The 17,002-nt window shown below is 33.4% G+C and overlaps 3 protein-coding genes across 3 annotated transcripts; all 3 read right to left on the reverse strand.

The window, feature by feature from the left end:
• Positions 1–4: 4 nt before the first annotated feature.
• On the reverse strand, positions 5–3,991 carry LOC145315371 (uncharacterized). Its single transcript, XM_080155354.1, has 7 exons — positions 3,983–3,991; positions 3,415–3,487; positions 2,963–3,161; positions 2,416–2,553; positions 1,417–1,560; positions 604–700; positions 5–109 (listed from the first exon to the last, which is right to left on the reverse strand). Exons 1-7 carry the CDS (start codon positions 3,989–3,991, stop codon positions 5–7), a joined length of 765 nt encoding a protein of 254 aa, XP_080011480.1.
• A 3,872-nt stretch (positions 3,992–7,863) lies between these two features.
• Positions 7,864–11,837, reverse strand: LOC145315372 (uncharacterized). The gene is made up of 7 exons (XM_080155355.1): positions 11,817–11,837; positions 11,568–11,722; positions 10,499–10,599; positions 9,971–10,026; positions 9,200–9,271; positions 8,278–8,334; positions 7,864–7,899 (listed from the first exon to the last, which is right to left on the reverse strand). The coding sequence occupies exons 1-7, from the start codon at positions 11,835–11,837 to the stop codon at positions 7,864–7,866; spliced, it is 498 nt and encodes a 165-aa protein (XP_080011481.1).
• Positions 11,838–12,929: 1,092 nt separating this feature from the next.
• On the reverse strand, positions 12,930–15,612 carry LOC145315373 (cilia- and flagella-associated protein 43-like). The gene is made up of 5 exons (XM_080155356.1): positions 15,522–15,612; positions 14,238–14,340; positions 13,686–13,767; positions 13,495–13,581; positions 12,930–13,119 (listed from the first exon to the last, which is right to left on the reverse strand). Exons 1-5 carry the CDS (start codon positions 15,591–15,593, stop codon positions 12,930–12,932), a joined length of 534 nt encoding a protein of 177 aa, XP_080011482.1. The 5' UTR covers positions 15,594–15,612.
• Between the last annotated feature and the right edge of the window lie 1,390 nt (positions 15,613–17,002).

Here is a 17,002-nt window from a genome sequence, read left to right on the forward strand (position 1 = left end):
GTAGTTATATATCTGTTCCTGCCTTTAGACATTTTCCAGGTGTTTGTAGACTGCTCCAGACCTGTCGCTTCACCTTCATGGCACACTCAGCGCGGGCAAGATTCCATGCCTAGTAATAAATGTATAAACTTAGATGTATAACCCAGACAACTACTTAGTCGAAGTGGCAAGGACCTTTTTCGTGTCCTAGCAAATTAGTTTCTACTCTTTTGAAACGAGCTGGTTTTGTTTATATTTCCGACGTTATTGCCTAATATTCAAAAGCCCAATAGATTGTCGATACAGGGTTCACAACCCATGGGTAGAATTACATATAGCAAGTGCCTCGTCTATTCTTTTCATTTACTGGCCTAATAGTATTTTGTATACCTTTTGGGATATATGTTAGTCATATACGTGATTACTGATTATTATTGTTATTTTTCATAGCAGAGTATGCTAAAGAAATCAGAAAAATAAATCTAAGATCAAGGGATAATGAAACAAGTGAAAAACTAATTCTCCATGTTTTAAGTTGGAGATGGCATCGTTGAATTTGACCTATACCTGTTTCCCTAGTTTTCAAACCCATAAAAATCAAACATGAACAACGATAATTGATACCTGAAGTTCCATTTTAAGATCTGCCACCTTCTCCTTGCCCTCCTCTATCCTTCTGTTTTGTTCTTCAACGTCCAGCTCAAACTCTCGTCTTTCTAATCTAAAAAAATATAATTTTTAACAAAAACAATTTTACCCGGTCTTTGAAAAGGTAGAGATCTTAAAAAATAATTGAATATTTTATTTGTTTGTTGATTAAATTATTAGAGAGGTAACTTATGGTTTCATGGAAATTAATTTTATTAAATTAATTCCTGTGAGCTTTTAATATTTTAACTGATGATAATTGTAAAAGTTTTGCAAGAGGTAAAAAATTATAGAATACCTGTCGCTGGAAAGAGAGGGGACATTGAATTGTTTATTGAACTTATCCCAAAAGTTTTAACAATGTTTTCTTATTCGTTAGCCTTACAACTTTGAGAAGCGGCAATTTTGAGTACCTATACATGGGATTGTATAAATTTATCGGCTATTGTCTTGTCCCTTTAGATCCCTTGAACGAAAACTATATCGTTATACAGAGTATACAACTTAAGAATTCAAAATTTTAAAATTATTATTTTAGCCATTTGTATAATTCGCTTTTGTTGGTACGGCCTTCATAGAAGAAAAACAATTTATCTTCAATCCATTTTTGCTGCATATTAATTAATGCATCTTTTTAGAGCTGTATGGTTAAAATAAATAATTTTAAAATTTTGAATTCTTAAGTCGTATACTCAGTATATCGATATCGTCTTCGTTCAATCAATCAATGTCTAAAAAATGTCGAAAAAACGCGGCATTCTTTTTATGAGAACCCATCTCTGATTTAACCTGTCTTTTTCTGGAAGTTGTTGATTCTTGTGTATGAGTGTTGAAACAGTATTGACCATCTTGGTGACAGTATTACTGATGTTGTTGATATCCTCCTCGTACTTCCGTCTTTCCTCAGCTCGTGCTGCTCTGTCAGCTTCTTCCCTAGAGAACATGAAAATCCTTATATAAAAGTAACAGGATGTGTGTCTGTCTGTGTTTACCAAAGTATCTCGCTAACCGTTGAACCGATATGGTTTTCCTTTTAATTGTAGCTTCTTATAGGTTCTGGAAAGGTTCATAACAATCCCAAGAGAAATTGCCTCCAAGGGACAAGGTCATTAAATTTATAAAAAAAATCATTTTTAATATCCATCACTTTTTTACCATAAGCTCAATTATCACCTATTTTCATAATGGATTAGCTAAACAATATAACCCTGTTACATCACCATTAGGCTAGTGTCAATTTTGTTTAACTAAGTTTTAATTAACTTTATTTGGTAATGGAAATTGATTTTAAGAAACTTGTAACCTACATCGACTAATAATGACTCTTTATTCAAGCTTTATTTAATTAGACATAGTCAATAGGATATATAAGTTGGAAGGAATTTTAATGTTAAAAGGATATTTGAAATCTGCATCAAATTTTAAGGACTTTTTTTTTATAAAATTCGTTTTTTGTATAATTCTTTATCTAAAAGCGGAAATACAATTTATGTTCATAATTTTTGATCAATAGGATAGGTGGATTGGAAACTACTTGCGCTCTAATTGGTTGAATGATGTGCGACACTTAAGCTATCAGAGCGCAGATAATTTTCAATCCACCAATCACAGATGTCAAAATTAATTAACTTAAATTGTATTTCCGCTTTTAGATAATGAATTTTACAAAAAAAAACGAATTTTATAAAAAAAAATCCTTAAAATTTGATGCAGATTTCAAATCTCCCTCTAACATTAAAATTCTTTCCAACTTATATATCTTAATAGTCAATTCAGCTATCTTTTTACCTTTTACTGTATCCTTGAGGATCCTCTGATATCTTTATATCTGGATATTGATCCCAGGTTGCAGAACCTGGTAAGTCATACTCCAGGTCTACCTGGATCTGATCCTGCCGCCAGAATAGCTCCACACTTCCTTCTCCACTGAAAAACAAAAAAAACTTTTTTAGGGGGAAACTAAAATCAGTAGTTAAATTTGGAAGCAGTTCTAGTGTCTAAAATTATTACGTCATATAATACAAATGACTAATTATTGGCTAGTAATCATTTACATTGACCAATGGAGTAACTATAGACAAAGTGAGATGAGAGAAGTGGCAAAGAAAACCCCTAAAAAAGAGATGGATAATTCCTCATTTTTATGACGTTACATGGCTGATTTTTGAGACACTTTGTCCAGTTATCCAATGGTAAATATATACTGGCCTGAATTGGTAATTTGTATTGTATGCCATCATAATTTCAGACAAAATAAGCTGTTTCTAAAGTTTGTGTTTACGATATTTTTATTTCAATGGCCTATCTCTGTATCTAGCAAACTTTATGAGATTACCTGACGGTTAGAATATTTCCAAAATGGTCGGCACTAACTGCACTGATGCCACCAGCTCTGTAGTGCTGGGCATGAATCCTGACTTCACAGGTCAGGTCCTTCTTGTGCAGCGTCACATACCCGTCCTTGCCAGCTAGCATGAGGTCGCCTGAAGGGGTGTACTGGATGTTGGTGAGCCCCAGACCATGACCACTTTCAACTAAAAATCAGACAAGCCTTAATTATTTTGGTATTTAGATTTACATACTTTAACGTTCCTTTAAAACTATTGATTGTAAGCTTCATGGAAAACTACCTCTTACAATTTTAAAATTCAGCTGGAATGACCCATGAATCAAATATCTCTTTTCAAAAAGTATTTCAAATCATCCAAACGGGTTTTAATTTAAGGCTTGGTCACAGCTCACGCGCGGCTGCCGAGCCCTGATAAATAAATTATTTTGAGAACTTACCTGAAGAAATTGGATTAACCTTGTCCATTTCATAGCTTTGGTTCAGAGAATATTTACTCAGTAACTTCTTGGCCTAAAATATATAATAAAATAAATAGGTTGTATAAGAGCGAGATTAAGGCGCGTGCATGGAAATTAGTTAAAAGGAGATAGCTCGAAATCCCCCACACACTGCCACAATCACATTACAATATAATAAATTCATAAAACCTCTCTTTTTCCCTTTTTAGTACCTATTGTTCTGTTAACATCAGGGAATTAAAGGACACTCGACTATAGATTTATAAGTTTTATAAACACATTAACTAAGTAATTCTTATAACTATATACGTTATTAAATACTTGATTAACCCATATTCTTATCGACAGATGAAGCAATTTTTTTTATCGTAATTGGTTGTGTATTTATCTTTCATTTTCTTATCACTAAGATCCCTGATATACGTTCAAGTAAACAAAAGAACCGACAATACATAAAATTGGTATGTTTTATTTTCGGATCTGAAAACTAACAAATATTGCTGTACAGTATCAAATGCTATTTCAAAGTCAAATTGACCAAAATTACCTTGGACATTGTATAGAAGAATTTGCCATCCGGCGAAATTTGAATTCCAGATGAGAGTTGCCTGAAAAATAAATAGTTATTTGTAGAAAAATTTAAAGTTTATCATGCAATGTTTCCTCATAAAAAGACACGCTCTGTATTTCTGAATATCTTGTTTCAGAGGCAGCTATATAGATTTCAAACAAAATTTGATTCTGTTTTCAAGATGTTAACAAAAAGGACGACATTAAAAAGCATTATTCTAAAATACATTTCAACAAATATATAATACTTCACCTTAGAACAGGGAACAAAGGAAGCGATGTCTGTAAGTATTAACGTTAAACAGTCGGGTGGGGGGGGGGGGGGGGAAGGGGCGTTCAACAATATTACAGCCGTTTGAAATTTTTAAGTAAAAAAGAACCTAAAAACAAAGGTTGTTAAATAAAAGGGTGGGGAAAACGAAATTTACAATCGGATATTCTTCTTGCACAATTTTTTTTAGGCCGTTAGCCCCGACCGATAAATTTGCGGCGCTAGGGGCCCGACTGTTTTTAAAAAGTTAAAAGAGTTGAATATTAATAACATAGTTTACCTAAGTGTAAGAATATATTGAGTAGAAAGAGATCCACTTGGTTGAATATTAATAAAATAGTTTACCTGAGTGTAAGTCTATATTGAGTAGAGAGAGATCCACTTGGTTGAATATTAATAAAATAGTTTACCTAAGTGTAAGAATATATTGAGTAGTGAGAGATCTACTTGGTTGAATATTAATAAAATAGTTTACCTAAGTGTAAGTGTGTAAGTGTATATATTGAGTAGAGAGAGATCCACTTGGTTGAATATCAATAAAATAGTTTACCTAAGTGTAAGTATATATTGAGTAGAAAGAGATCCACTTGGTTGAATATTTATAAAGGTCACCAGGTCTCCGTAGTCACCCTCATTATACTGACTACACGATAATAAAACCATCTTATCTTCCTAAACGATGGATTATTATTACTTGGATCTTACACCAGATTATTATGTACTCTAATAAAGTGAAACTTGTAGCTAACTATAATAACTATACCCCCATTCCACCCACTTCCCCCTCCCCCCAAATCCTACTGAATGAGCGGACTGGCCAATTAATGATGTCCATGATAGCAACCAAAATAAAAGACAATTTTCCCCCTGTCATAACACCCACGTATATTCTATATCCATTTCCAAACACAAAGTGAAACCTTCCTAGCATAATCCTCTTTCATCCGTATGTCTGTCCGTGAGGCGAAACCAGATAGCTCTTATGCTTTTCTTTATGGAATAATAACATTTAAAACTTACTCTAAATGAAAAGTCCACAATCTTGCCATCTATCTTGACTTGATCCAAATAACTAAATTTTGAATATAATAAATTTTATATTATATTTCAGATTTTCTTTGTTGTTCTAATCCATATTTCTAGGTAAATATTTAAAGCAAAACATTATGCTGTTGCGGCGTTACTTTTAACGGTTTAAAATTAGCATGAACAATCTTTTTATAAGATATTTTATTATAGGTATTAGAGAAATTGGTAACGTGTCGACTTGTCGCATCATATTATTTAAAAATGGTACCTACTGCTGCCTTGTATGACGTGTGATATAAATAGTAAATGTGAAGGAATGCCTCGGCGCATAAACAGGCGCAACGCACATCCATGCACCGTTAAGATGTTAGGACTTCCAGACAAAGGTCGTGCAATTAAATTGTTGGTTGTCTATCTGGCAAATGGCAGCTCTACAGTTACACCTCAATTATAAGAGGTCATAGACAGCCATGTATGTATATAACTATACCTGAGTTCAGTTCCATTTGAATGCACAATCGCGACTATCCCTTCTTCTTTGGAAATCATTCCAATCATCTTAAATTTATTACATTTAATGATCAGATGCAATTATCAACCTATAAATCAATTTTGAGCATATGCAACTCTTACAAAAATATGATTGAATATTATAGTAAGACAATTTTAGGCAATTTGAATTTATAAAAGCAAAGAATTTTGCTCTGAAATTCGACTGTTCAAAGCTGAATTTTTAGATTGTCAAAATAAAACAAACTGTAAGCAATATAATTCCATTCCTATAATTACTTACGGCTTTAGTAGTAAACAGCGTAACAGTTCAAATGCATGCCAGTATGGCTTCGAAACCGACTAATATCCACTGGATTAGAACCGGCTCTTAGTCATACTGAATAATTATGTAAAGCATCGATTTATAAACAAAAATCATAAAATTAGTACCATTTCTGTTGGCCAGTTTTAATCATATGATTTTTAACTTTAATGTCCTCGGAAAGCTGTCTATAAATAGATTCGATAAATATCTAATATTGAATTTTACCTTTGATATATTATCGAAGAAAATAGAGTGTACAGGAAAATTATGAATATAAATTTCATTTGTCATCTTTTCAACAACTGTTATCGTATTTTCATCTGCCTCAGTTATATCTAAAATTAACAATAAAATTTTAGCAGATTTCTATTATGTGCTAACTATTAAGTAGTTAGGAGTGTGTAGGAATGTGTCAATACCCCCATTAGAACATTTTTTTCCTGCTAATATTATCTGATTTTAGAAAAATGCGCATGAGTGCTTTTTGGGGGTTAAAACGCGGTTTTTAATTACTTATTATTCTTTGACTGAATAGCCTAATCAGATTGGGCTTAGTAATTTTTTTAATTAATACACTTGTTATAAAGGTAAACTTGTCACAAAAGCATTAACATAAAAATACGCTTGTCATAATAATATCTGCCATAAAACATTTGTCATAAAGGTGTATTTATCATAAAAAGTTTACTTGTCATAAACATATTTGTCATAATACGTACACTTGTCATGAAACTTTTGTCTTCAAATGTATTTTTGTCATAAAAGGTACAGTAGCCTTAAAAAAAACATTTGTCATAAAGGTAAATTTGTCAGAAAAGCATTAAAATAAAAAAATTTACCAAGAGCAAGCATAAGAAGACGACCATCAGTAGTACCAATAAGAACTCTGCTACTATTTGGAATTGGACATAGAGACACAAGACCTATGGGTAGTCTCTCACTCCAAATAAGCTTCTAAAACAAAGATAATTATCAATAAGAACTCTACTACTATTTGGAATGGGACACAGAGAGACGAGACCTATGGGTAGTCTCTCACTCCAAACTAGCTTCTAAAACAAGGATAATTATCAATAAGAACTCTGGAGCTATCTGGAATGGGACACAGAGACACAAGACCTATGGGTAGTCTCTCACTCCAAACTAGCTTCTAAAACAAAGATAGTTATCAATAAGAACTCTGGAGCTATCTGGAATGGGACACAGAGACACAAGACCTATGGGTAGTCTCTCACTCCAAACTAGCTTCTAAAACAAGGATAATTATCAATAAGTACTCTGCTACTATTTGGAATGGGACACAGAGACACAAGACCTATGGGTAGTAGGGGCGTCGTAGCTCAGTGGTAACGCACTGAGTTACGGTGATGAGAGTTCGAGTGCTAGTCTCCATGTAGCAACTCGAATTTCTCAGTTGAATACATTCACGCAACTTCCCCTGGTTGTGTAAGAAGGGGATTATTGAGTAAGTTTGGATACTTAATAGTCAAGTACATAATATCAGTACTTCCCTTATCCCAAGCTCCTCTGCGGAGAGCGTCATTCATTACGGTGGCTTAATTTGGGACACCTGCCATACTCGAGGGTGAGGTAATAATGAGTAGCTCTCATGAGATAGCGGGTCAAGTCATAATGTGCTTGAACGTGGAGCTTGATAGCCCTAGTGGCTATACAAAAGTGTCTCAGCCTACTCCATGACTACTTAGGTCCAAACCCTAAGAGACTCTGGCTAATCAATCAATCAACCTATGGGTAGTCTCTCACTCCAAACTAGCTTCTGAAAAAAGGATGATTATCAATGAGGGAGGGGACATTGGGCTGTTTATTACTGAATTCCCCAAAGTTTTATAGTAAAGTTTTCTTAGTCGTTTGCTTATCAACTTTGGGGACTTTTATTGAATTTTGTTTGGTTAGTTTTTTAAATTGAGTGTCCAAATGTTTCAACCACTATTTGTAATCTAAAGATGCAGCAATTTTGTTTATCATCATTGGAGATGTATATCAATTTATATCAAATACAAAACAACATAAAATTTATGCAAACAGCGAAAACAATTTGCTTTTGTTAAGCAACTATTTGCGGTTTTCAAGTGTTCATCAAATTCATAATAAAGATTTAAAACACACTTATTTTTATTTTAAAAATCTGAATCACCTTGGTTTTTGACTCGTATAGTTCCAGCTTATTATCACTGTCAATTGCCAGAAAAACCTAAAATAATTATATTGAATTAATATTTTTATTACAAAAAGGCATGAACAATTTTTCTTTTAAAAATTTCAAGATTATTATTGAAATACAATATAATCGGTACTTTAACTTTAAATGAACAATTATGTAAAATAGAAACTGACAAATTCACACGGAGGATGGGAGGGAACATTGGACTCGTGAATAAATGATGACCTATCGGTCCATCATTTATTCCCTCGGGTAAGAAATATTCATTCCTAAACAAAAAACTGGACAGGAATATCATTCTCATTTAAACAAAAACTCATTTTTATGCTAGTAAAATGTGGTTTAATTTTGGTTTTTAAATTTCATTTATTTCCCTGGTATAATTTTTCTTTCTTTTAGTAATTAATAAAAATTCTAAAATCTTCCAAAAAAAATTAAAGATCTTCTAAAATTGATACCAGGGATATAAATGATCATACCCGGGAAATAAATGAATATTTACATCCACTATTTAAGGGGTCGTTTATATGGGAATGTAAATTCACTGGTACCCAAAGTTTTATAACCTTGGTATCTCGTTGGTTGGCTTAAAAGCTTTGAGTACTTTTAACCGAAAGTATCCAAGTATTTAAATCTTGTATTGTAATTTTGTTATTATCTTTGGGTATATACATCAATTTAAAGTCCATTTTCTTATCCCTTCCAATCCCTGGAAAATTAAAATATTTATTTGTTGAATTGTATAATAGACAGATTTCCGCGGATATAAAAATGTTAGCGAGGGAATTCAGTCCATCAGGGCTTTCATGCTTGGCATGGTTTTAGTATGGCTGAGAACAGGTTCTAATTTAACGGATATTAATCGGCTTCGAAGCCATACTGTAATAAAAGCTACCTGAACTGGTGAATAGATAAAACAAGCGGCCACGTAGGTTGTCGAGGGTCCAGACTCAACTAATACTGTTAGCTAAATAGATATTGATTAATCCTAATATAAAGTAACTGGATGTCTATCTGCCTGAAGCTTTTTACAGTGCCTATAAAAATGACGTCATGCTGGCCTACCATTGGTCAATAAAAATGTATACTGGCCTGCCATTGGTAATTTAGTCTGATTATTGGCCTATCATTGGTCATTTGTACTGTATGATGTCATTTTATACAGGCTCTATAAAAGCTTCGTCTGTCTGTGTGTGTATGTTGGAAAGAATCTTGTTAGCCGCTGGACCGATATGGTTCTCCTTTACAGTGAAGCTACTTAAAGGTCTAAGAAGGATTTATACTTATTTACCGTGCACTTTCAGAATTTTCAGACGGAGGTCATGTAATTGAAGTGTTAGTTGTCTGTTGGGTGTTATTTTGCCTATTTTCAAGGTAATCTACAAGGTAAGAGGATAATTAACTGTCCAGTATTAACTCTGTATTATACAGATTGCCTTCTAAATTTTGTGTTTAAGAATTTAAGAAGCTCTTTATAATGACGTCATAATACGATACTCCATTATTCCATTAAGACGAAATTCGGGATTTTTCGGGCTAAAGTATTTAAATTCATCCCCTTTTTTTGGACCCCAAATTGAAAAAAAATTTGACCGAAAAATCCTGAATTAATTCAACTTTATTTTTTTATAGGCACTACTAAGAGCTTCTATGTTTAATTTTTTACCTCAATTAATTTTTCTTTTGTTTTGAACATAACAAGACTTCCCTCTGATGTCCATCCTATAATAATCAATTAAACAATTAGAAGGAAGCAGCTTATAGTGCCTGATAAAAAATGACGTCATACAATACAAATGACCAATGATAGGCAAGTATACAATTCTTTGTAATTGACCAATAATAAAATGTATACTGGCCTATCATTGGTCATTTGTATGGTATGACGTTATTTTTATTAGGCACGATAAGCTTCATTAGAATTTTCTCATATCTCAATAACCAAAATTTCTTCATTTCAAAAGGATTCAAAGCGAAACTGTAGCTTTCAAAAAGATTCACTATGATGTTGCTTTTTTTTGCACCGTGCAAGATTTTAAAAACTCTAAATGTAATCATAAAAAAGCATAAAACTATAAATTACTGGCGAAAGAGAAAAACTAGTTATTTAAGTTGATAATAAAGAATACTTTTTTAATGGCGTCACTTAAACCTAATTATGAAGTAGCTTCGCCACAGCACAAAAAAAACCTACCAACATATTTATAGGCAGAATGAAATTCTTTCATATTAATAAGAGTTAAGTTGAACTGAAGTTGCTTGGCCAGCCGTATCTGCTCCTTACTTTGCTTCACACTGAAATAATCATTGTTTGTGTCACATTTACCTCGTATTACCTCGTGAAGGGCGGGATTCTCCTTTGATTTTAAGTGATCATCTGGAGCATAATCCACGTGTAATGGGATTCGATACTCGAACACTCAAGGATATTAAGTGAAGTAACATCCATCAGACAACCAACTCTCTGTGAATGTGATGCACGACCTTTGTCTGAGAAGTCCGAACTGTGCATGCTAACGAATTGCGCCTGTTTTGGGCCCAGACATTCCCCCAACTCTAGCTATTTACGTCGCGCATCTGACATAGTAGCAGTAAGAACCATTTTTACCGTCAAAGCTTTAAGTGTTGAGTCACGGTCGCGGGTTTGTGTCACATTAGTCATTTTTAAAAGTTATGCTATTCTATAATTAGGGTAGGTCCGTTTGTACAGATAGCTGGTTTCGTAAATTTAGGCATGTTAGAATTGTTCTATTGATTCAAACTTTGCATAATAATTCTTTTAACGGTTAGGTACGATTTAATAAGCGTAGAAACTCTATAATCGTTTCCAGAAAGTCCGTTCATTTATTTTAAACATGTCGATTTTTAAGTTTTAACTGTTCTATAACAATTTTTGTATGATATAATGATCCTATAAATTCAATTTTTTGAATAAAGATTTCTAGGACAACAAGGTACAATAATAAAAGCAAAGCATCACTATAATCAAGTCTAAAAAATAGAAGTGTGCCCTTAAACAGAATTTTGTAATTAATTTATGAACAATTTTATTTAGACTTATAAATTAACATTCTGCTAATAGGTTCTAACACTCTACTCGTTTAAAACTTCGTTAGTCATACCGTCTGATTGAGAGGTTTGTCTTTATTGATGTTTTCATCCTTGTTAATTTTAGACATAGTTTCTTAACTAACTTCAAAAAAAAGGAAAAGTTTTTAGGTAGCAAATAGGTATAAATAACAGGTAGTCTAAAAATATATTACTTCAATGTGATGACTAATTGAGGCATGACCAGGATAAGACCATCAGGATGTGTGGACAGAAAGGTTTGGTTTGGCAGGATGGTCAGGGTGTCCAACAGTTCAGACAGAGGTAAGTCAGGTACTAGCTCATAACTGGATTTCTTGCTATGTTCATACTATACAAATATGATAATCATTTATAAATTACAATACTCTTTGCTTTTCTTTCATGTTTTGTAGCTTAAGAACATGGGAAGGTTTAATAATTACGATTTTCAAAGGTAGTGACATAATACAGGATGTCTCTGGATTTTTTGAAAAGCCTATTACTCTATTAATAAATATGCTTTTTGAGTTAAATGAATTATAAGCCTTTTATTGGCTAATTAAAAAAAAGTAATAAATATTCAATTAAAATAAAGCAGATTACATGAGACTCTAAGTAAATACTAAATTAAATTGTTTTAAAATTTCCAGATAAACTTTAAGTTAAGCAAGGTTATTACCTTATAAAATCTTCCCGTAGAGGTGACAATGAAAGCATCAGCTGGAAAGTGCCAAGCACACGCTACAACATCCTCCACTAAAAAAAAGAGGTTTAAGCTTCATTTTAAAAATGCTGTAATGTACAAACTTCATTATTTTTAGATTCGCTGGATTGACTTTCGGCTCTGGATTTTCTAATTTCAAAGTGCCTAGTAAAGTACAAAAAACTTGCCCCCCCCCCCCTCCTCCCTTTTTTTTGAAAGGAGTGAAAAAATTGAGGGGTTAGGGGAAAGGTTTTTAGTGTGCTTGTTTTTTACTTTAGTCAAGGTTAGCTTATATTGGTTGCGGGTAGCCATGGAGGAGTTAGCCATAAGGAAAAAACTACCCTTCCACCTTATTTTCTCTTTTTTTTATAGGGAAAGCTATAATTCATATTTGCTATAATGAAAATAAATCTTTAGATTAAGGACATTTAGAATTTACCGGGTAGCTGCTTGTAGTAGGTATGGAAGCTGTCCTTGACCTTCTCCATGCCCCATACATGAATCTGACCGCTGGCAGTTGTTATGAAGGTCTTGGACTGACCGTCAAGTGATCTTGGAGGAAAACTTGAAAATATTCTGTCTTCTCTGGATTTTTTTAGATTTTGATAAAGATATTATTCGATGAATCTTTGATTAAATAAAGATATCAATATTTGTACATTTTCTTAGTTTCAGATTGTAAAAAAGCAAGTTAACAATTAACAGATTGTTAGTTAACAACCACTAACCAACCACTCTCTAAATTCTAAATTTTTTAAATTAGTTCAAAATTCTTGCCTATAGAAGAAGTACATAAATGAAACTTAAAGGTAATTTTTTAAAGAAGAACATAAGTTTTGTGAATTATTACTCATTAATCATTGTTGAATTGATATTTGATTAAAACTTTTAATTCATTTACAAAGGTAAAATCAAAACATATTTTCCTTGATGCAAGAACACAAGGAAGTTTAACATCACTAAGGAGCACTTCTGTTCTCCAGTCCCACAGGTGCAGGATGAAGTCAGGTATACCAGATACTCCAACCAGAAACAGATCCTGACTAAATAATAATAAAGGATAAAGTCAGGTATACCAGATACTCCAACCAGAAACAGATCTTGACTAAATAATAATAATCAAAGATAATGTCAGGTCTACCAGATACTCCAACAAGAAACAGATCCTGACTAAATAATAATAATCAAGGATAAAGTCAGGTATAACAGACACTCCAACCAGGAACAGATCCTGGCTAAATAATAATAATCAAAGATAATGTCAGGTATACCAGATACTTCAACCAGGAACAGATCCTGACTAAATAATAATAATCAAGGGTAAAGTTAGGTAAAATTTTAGGTTTATACCTTGTATTAAAGGAATTATCTTAATAAGGGTTCTGAGTTTAAAAACTAAAAAAGCTATTTGTACTTACCTAAAAGCCAAAGATTTGAACTCCATCAAGGCCAAGCCTTTCAGTGTTTTCATGTTATCAGGCTCACTAACTTTGCACACAAACACTCTTGTTAAAAAAAAAATATGAAATTTTTATTTGAAAGCTATAATGTAATATTTAAATAACAATGTTTCATGAACAAAATGTGTCAAATCATGAAAAATTCTCACCTTGGTTTTAATTTAAGTTCTGACCATGCTAACAACCCTTCATCCTCTCTGCCAGTTATCACACCAACTCCATCACTAGCCCCTATAATATGATTGATAACAGTTATTACTAGTCTCTAGATAATAAGCCAAACCTATACTTTTTTTAGGCTAGCCTAGAAGTTTTTTAAGTCATACATTTTTATCCATACCTATGCAAGGCTTAGAAAAAATCCTGATATCTGCACTAGCCTGGACAACTTTATAGTATTTTGCCTAATATTATTAATATTTGATTTCAGAACAGGCTAATCGTACCCAGTCATTTAGTTATTTCGTCAATTAATTCCAATTGAAATTGCTGCAAATTTTAATATTTTGTTTGGGTAAAGTTGGCGTATAACTTGTTTTTATGTAACTGAAGGGGAGAAAAATTTCTAAGAATTATAATCAGAGAATCTGATTGCTTCACCACCAAAACTTTTAAAATAACAAATCTTTCAAAAACTATATATGTTATTGTTCAGTATAAATTGAAATTTAATAAAAAAGTGTACAAATTTTGTACTATACCTGAAGGGGTAAATATTTTAGTTTCTTTGGTGGACATTTTGATAATTTTGATGGCATGTTTTGTGCATATAGCCAGGCTGTCAGATCCAATCAGTGTCATATTCTAAAAATGATTTCCATTAGCAACTCTAAATAATGAAAAATAACATAGTATTCTGGTTGTGTTATAAGTTTGGACTGACTCCTTACAATTTTTGAGATGGAAAATTAAATTTCAAACTGTTGCAATATCGTACTAGTAAAGTTCATGATTTCTTCACTCTTTTATTTAGCAACCTTTGTCTATTGATACTTTTGAACTATGTGAAACTAAAGCCTCCCATGACCCATGTTGTCCCCTCTATACTCCCATATTATTACCTGAGGTGTAAAGCCTCACATGACCCATGTTGTCCCCTCTATAATCCAAAATTATTACCTGGGGTGTAAAGCCTCCCATGACCCATGTTGTCCCCTCTATACTCTCATATTAATACATGGGGAGTAAATCCTCCCTTGACCCTTGTTGTCCTCTCTGTACTCCCTTATTAATCCATAGAGAGTAAAGCCTCCCATGATCCATGTTGTCCTCTCTATACTCCCATATTACATGGGGTGTAAAGCCGCCCATGACCCAAGGAATTCCCTCTATACTCACATATCATTACCTGGGGTGTAAACCCTCCCATGACCCATGTTGTCTTCTCTCTATTCCCATATTATTACCTGGGATGTAAAGCCTCCAATGACCCATGTTGTTCCCTCTATACCTCCATATTATTATCTGGGGTGTAAAGCCTCCCATGACCCATGTTGTCCCCTCTAAACTCCCATAGTATTACCTGGGGTGTAAAGCCTCCCATGACCCATGTTGTCCCCTCTATACTCCCATATTATTACCTGGGGTGTAAAGCCTCCCATGACCCATGTTGTCCCCTCTATACTCCCATATTATTACCTGGGGTGTAAAGCCTCCCATGATCCATGTTGTCCCCTCTATACTCCCATATTGTTACCTGGGGTGTAAAGCCTCCCATGACCCATAGTGTTCCCTCTATATTCCCATATTATTACCTGGGGTGTAAAGCCTCCCATGACCCATGGCGCCCCTCTATACTTCCATATTATTACCTGGGGTGTATAGCCTCCCATGACCCATGTTGTCCCCTCTATACTACCATATTATTACCTGGGGTGTAAAGCCTCCCATGACCCATGTTGTCCCCTCTATACTCCCATTTTATTACCTGGGGTGTAAAGCCTCCCATGATCCATGTTGTCCCCTCTATACTCCCATATTATTACCTGGGGTGTAAAGCCTCCCATGACCCATTTTTTCCCCTCTATACTCCCATATCTTTTTTCTTCACAACTCATTTTCTTAGTGAAGAAACATATATCTGAAATGAGAAAAAAACAGTAACTTTTAGGATTTGGTTATAGAGATTCCTTGGTGTTTTAGGAATCATTGCTTCAAAATCATATGAATAGTATAATTAATCATATCATACAAAATTTTGTTGTCAAAAAGTTAAAAATCAACATGCTTAACTAACTGGTAACGATTATAGTGTTGCTACGGTTTCTAAATCGTACCTTACTGTTATAGGAATCATCATGCAATCGAAAATCGACAGAACAATTCTAACTTCACTTTTGAAATCACACTTTTACTAATTCAACTAAATAATTTAAATAAACACCCTGTCACAAATTTCAACATTACCGATACGCTATTCTAATGTTTTAACGATGACTCTATGGCCATGGCCGCCGTCATGATATTTTTATGCTATTTTTCAAATAACTGTTGCAAACTATTATTGATATCGACTTTATGGCTTTGATAATAAATAATTGGTCATGACTGACATGTTATCGACGTAATATTATTAAAAGCGAAGCTTTTCTATAATTATGGTCGATCCGTACGTACGTACGTCCGTCTCAGAGAGATAGCTTTTTTCGTTAATTTGGGCATGTTAGAATTGTCCTATCGATTTCCAATTTTGCATGGTGATTCCTTTAGTAGTTAGGTACGATTTAGAAAGCGTAGCAACTCTATAATCATTACAAGAATGTCCGTACGTCCATATTAAACATGTTGATTTTTTTACTTTTTTAACAACAAATTTCTATTTGACCTAATCATCCCATTGATCTGATTTTTGGTATGTTGATTCCTGGGACAACAAAGTATAATGTTATAAGCGAAGCAACTCTATGATCAAGTCCCAAAAATGTAAATATGTCCATAAACATTATCCTGTATCAAGCAGTTTTTCAACAAATTTACCTACAATTTTGCTTCGACTCTTATACATCTATATTCTGATTATTCAGTTCTGACACTATATAAGTGTTAATGTCCGTTTGTCCTGCCGTTTCGGAGCTTCGCTTTTATGGATGTTGTCATCCTTGTTCTAATGAAATTTTGACAGCATATTTAAGGTGATATAATATCCTCACAATTTTTGGTTGGGTGTCTGTTTGCGTTGACGTATTTGATATTTATTTCACGCATCTTATCACTCTCCGCGTATATTAAAATAAAAATTAATAGATTAAAACCAGTTTTTTTAGCCCCGATTTTCGAGGAAAATTAGATCTAATCCAGCGTTTATTAAACGGTCTCGAAGCCATACTGGAAAAAAAATTTACACAAATTGCTCTCCAAGATGAGAAAGCGTACTAAACACGAAACTATTCCATGCGTAATTTTGGATCAAAATTTCCCCTCTAGACAACCAGCCTACCCCCCGATCTAAGACAACTTTGTTGTATAT

The sequence above is a fragment of the Acartia tonsa genome, chromosome 4, assembly GCF_053477335.1.
Source record: "Acartia tonsa isolate MP-2025a chromosome 4, ASM5347733v1, whole genome shotgun sequence".
NCBI classification, from domain to species: domain Eukaryota; kingdom Metazoa; phylum Arthropoda; class Copepoda; order Calanoida; family Acartiidae; genus Acartia; species Acartia tonsa.

Coding starts and splice junctions, on each gene's coding strand:
- LOC145315371 (XM_080155354.1), bottom strand. Junction 2,554..2,962: donor GGAAATATTCTAACCGTCAG/GTAATCTCATAA, acceptor TTTGTTTTTCAG/TGGAGAAGGAAGTGTGGAGC. Junction 110..603: donor ATCTTAAAATGGAACTTCAG/GTATCAATTATC, acceptor ATTTATTACTAG/GCATGGAATCTTGCCCGCGC.
- LOC145315372 (XM_080155355.1), bottom strand. CDS start 11,837: ATGTCACTACCTTTGAAAATC. Junction 10,027..10,498: donor TTCTGCCTATAAATATGTTG/GTAGGTTTTTTT, acceptor TGATTATTATAG/GATGGACATCAGAGGGAAGT. Junction 9,272..9,970: donor CAAAAGAAAAATTAATTGAG/GTAAAAAATTAA, acceptor ATATCTATTTAG/CTAACAGTATTAGTTGAGTC.
- LOC145315373 (XM_080155356.1), bottom strand. CDS start 15,593: ATGAGTTGTGAAGAAAAAAGATATGGGAGTATAGAGGGGAAAAAATGG. Junction 14,341..15,521: donor TGGGAGGCTTTACACCCCAG/GTAATAATATGG, acceptor AATCATTTTTAG/AATATGACACTGATTGGATC. Junction 13,582..13,685: donor GAACTTAAATTAAAACCAAG/GTGAGAATTTTT, acceptor TTTTTTAACAAG/AGTGTTTGTGTGCAAAGTTA.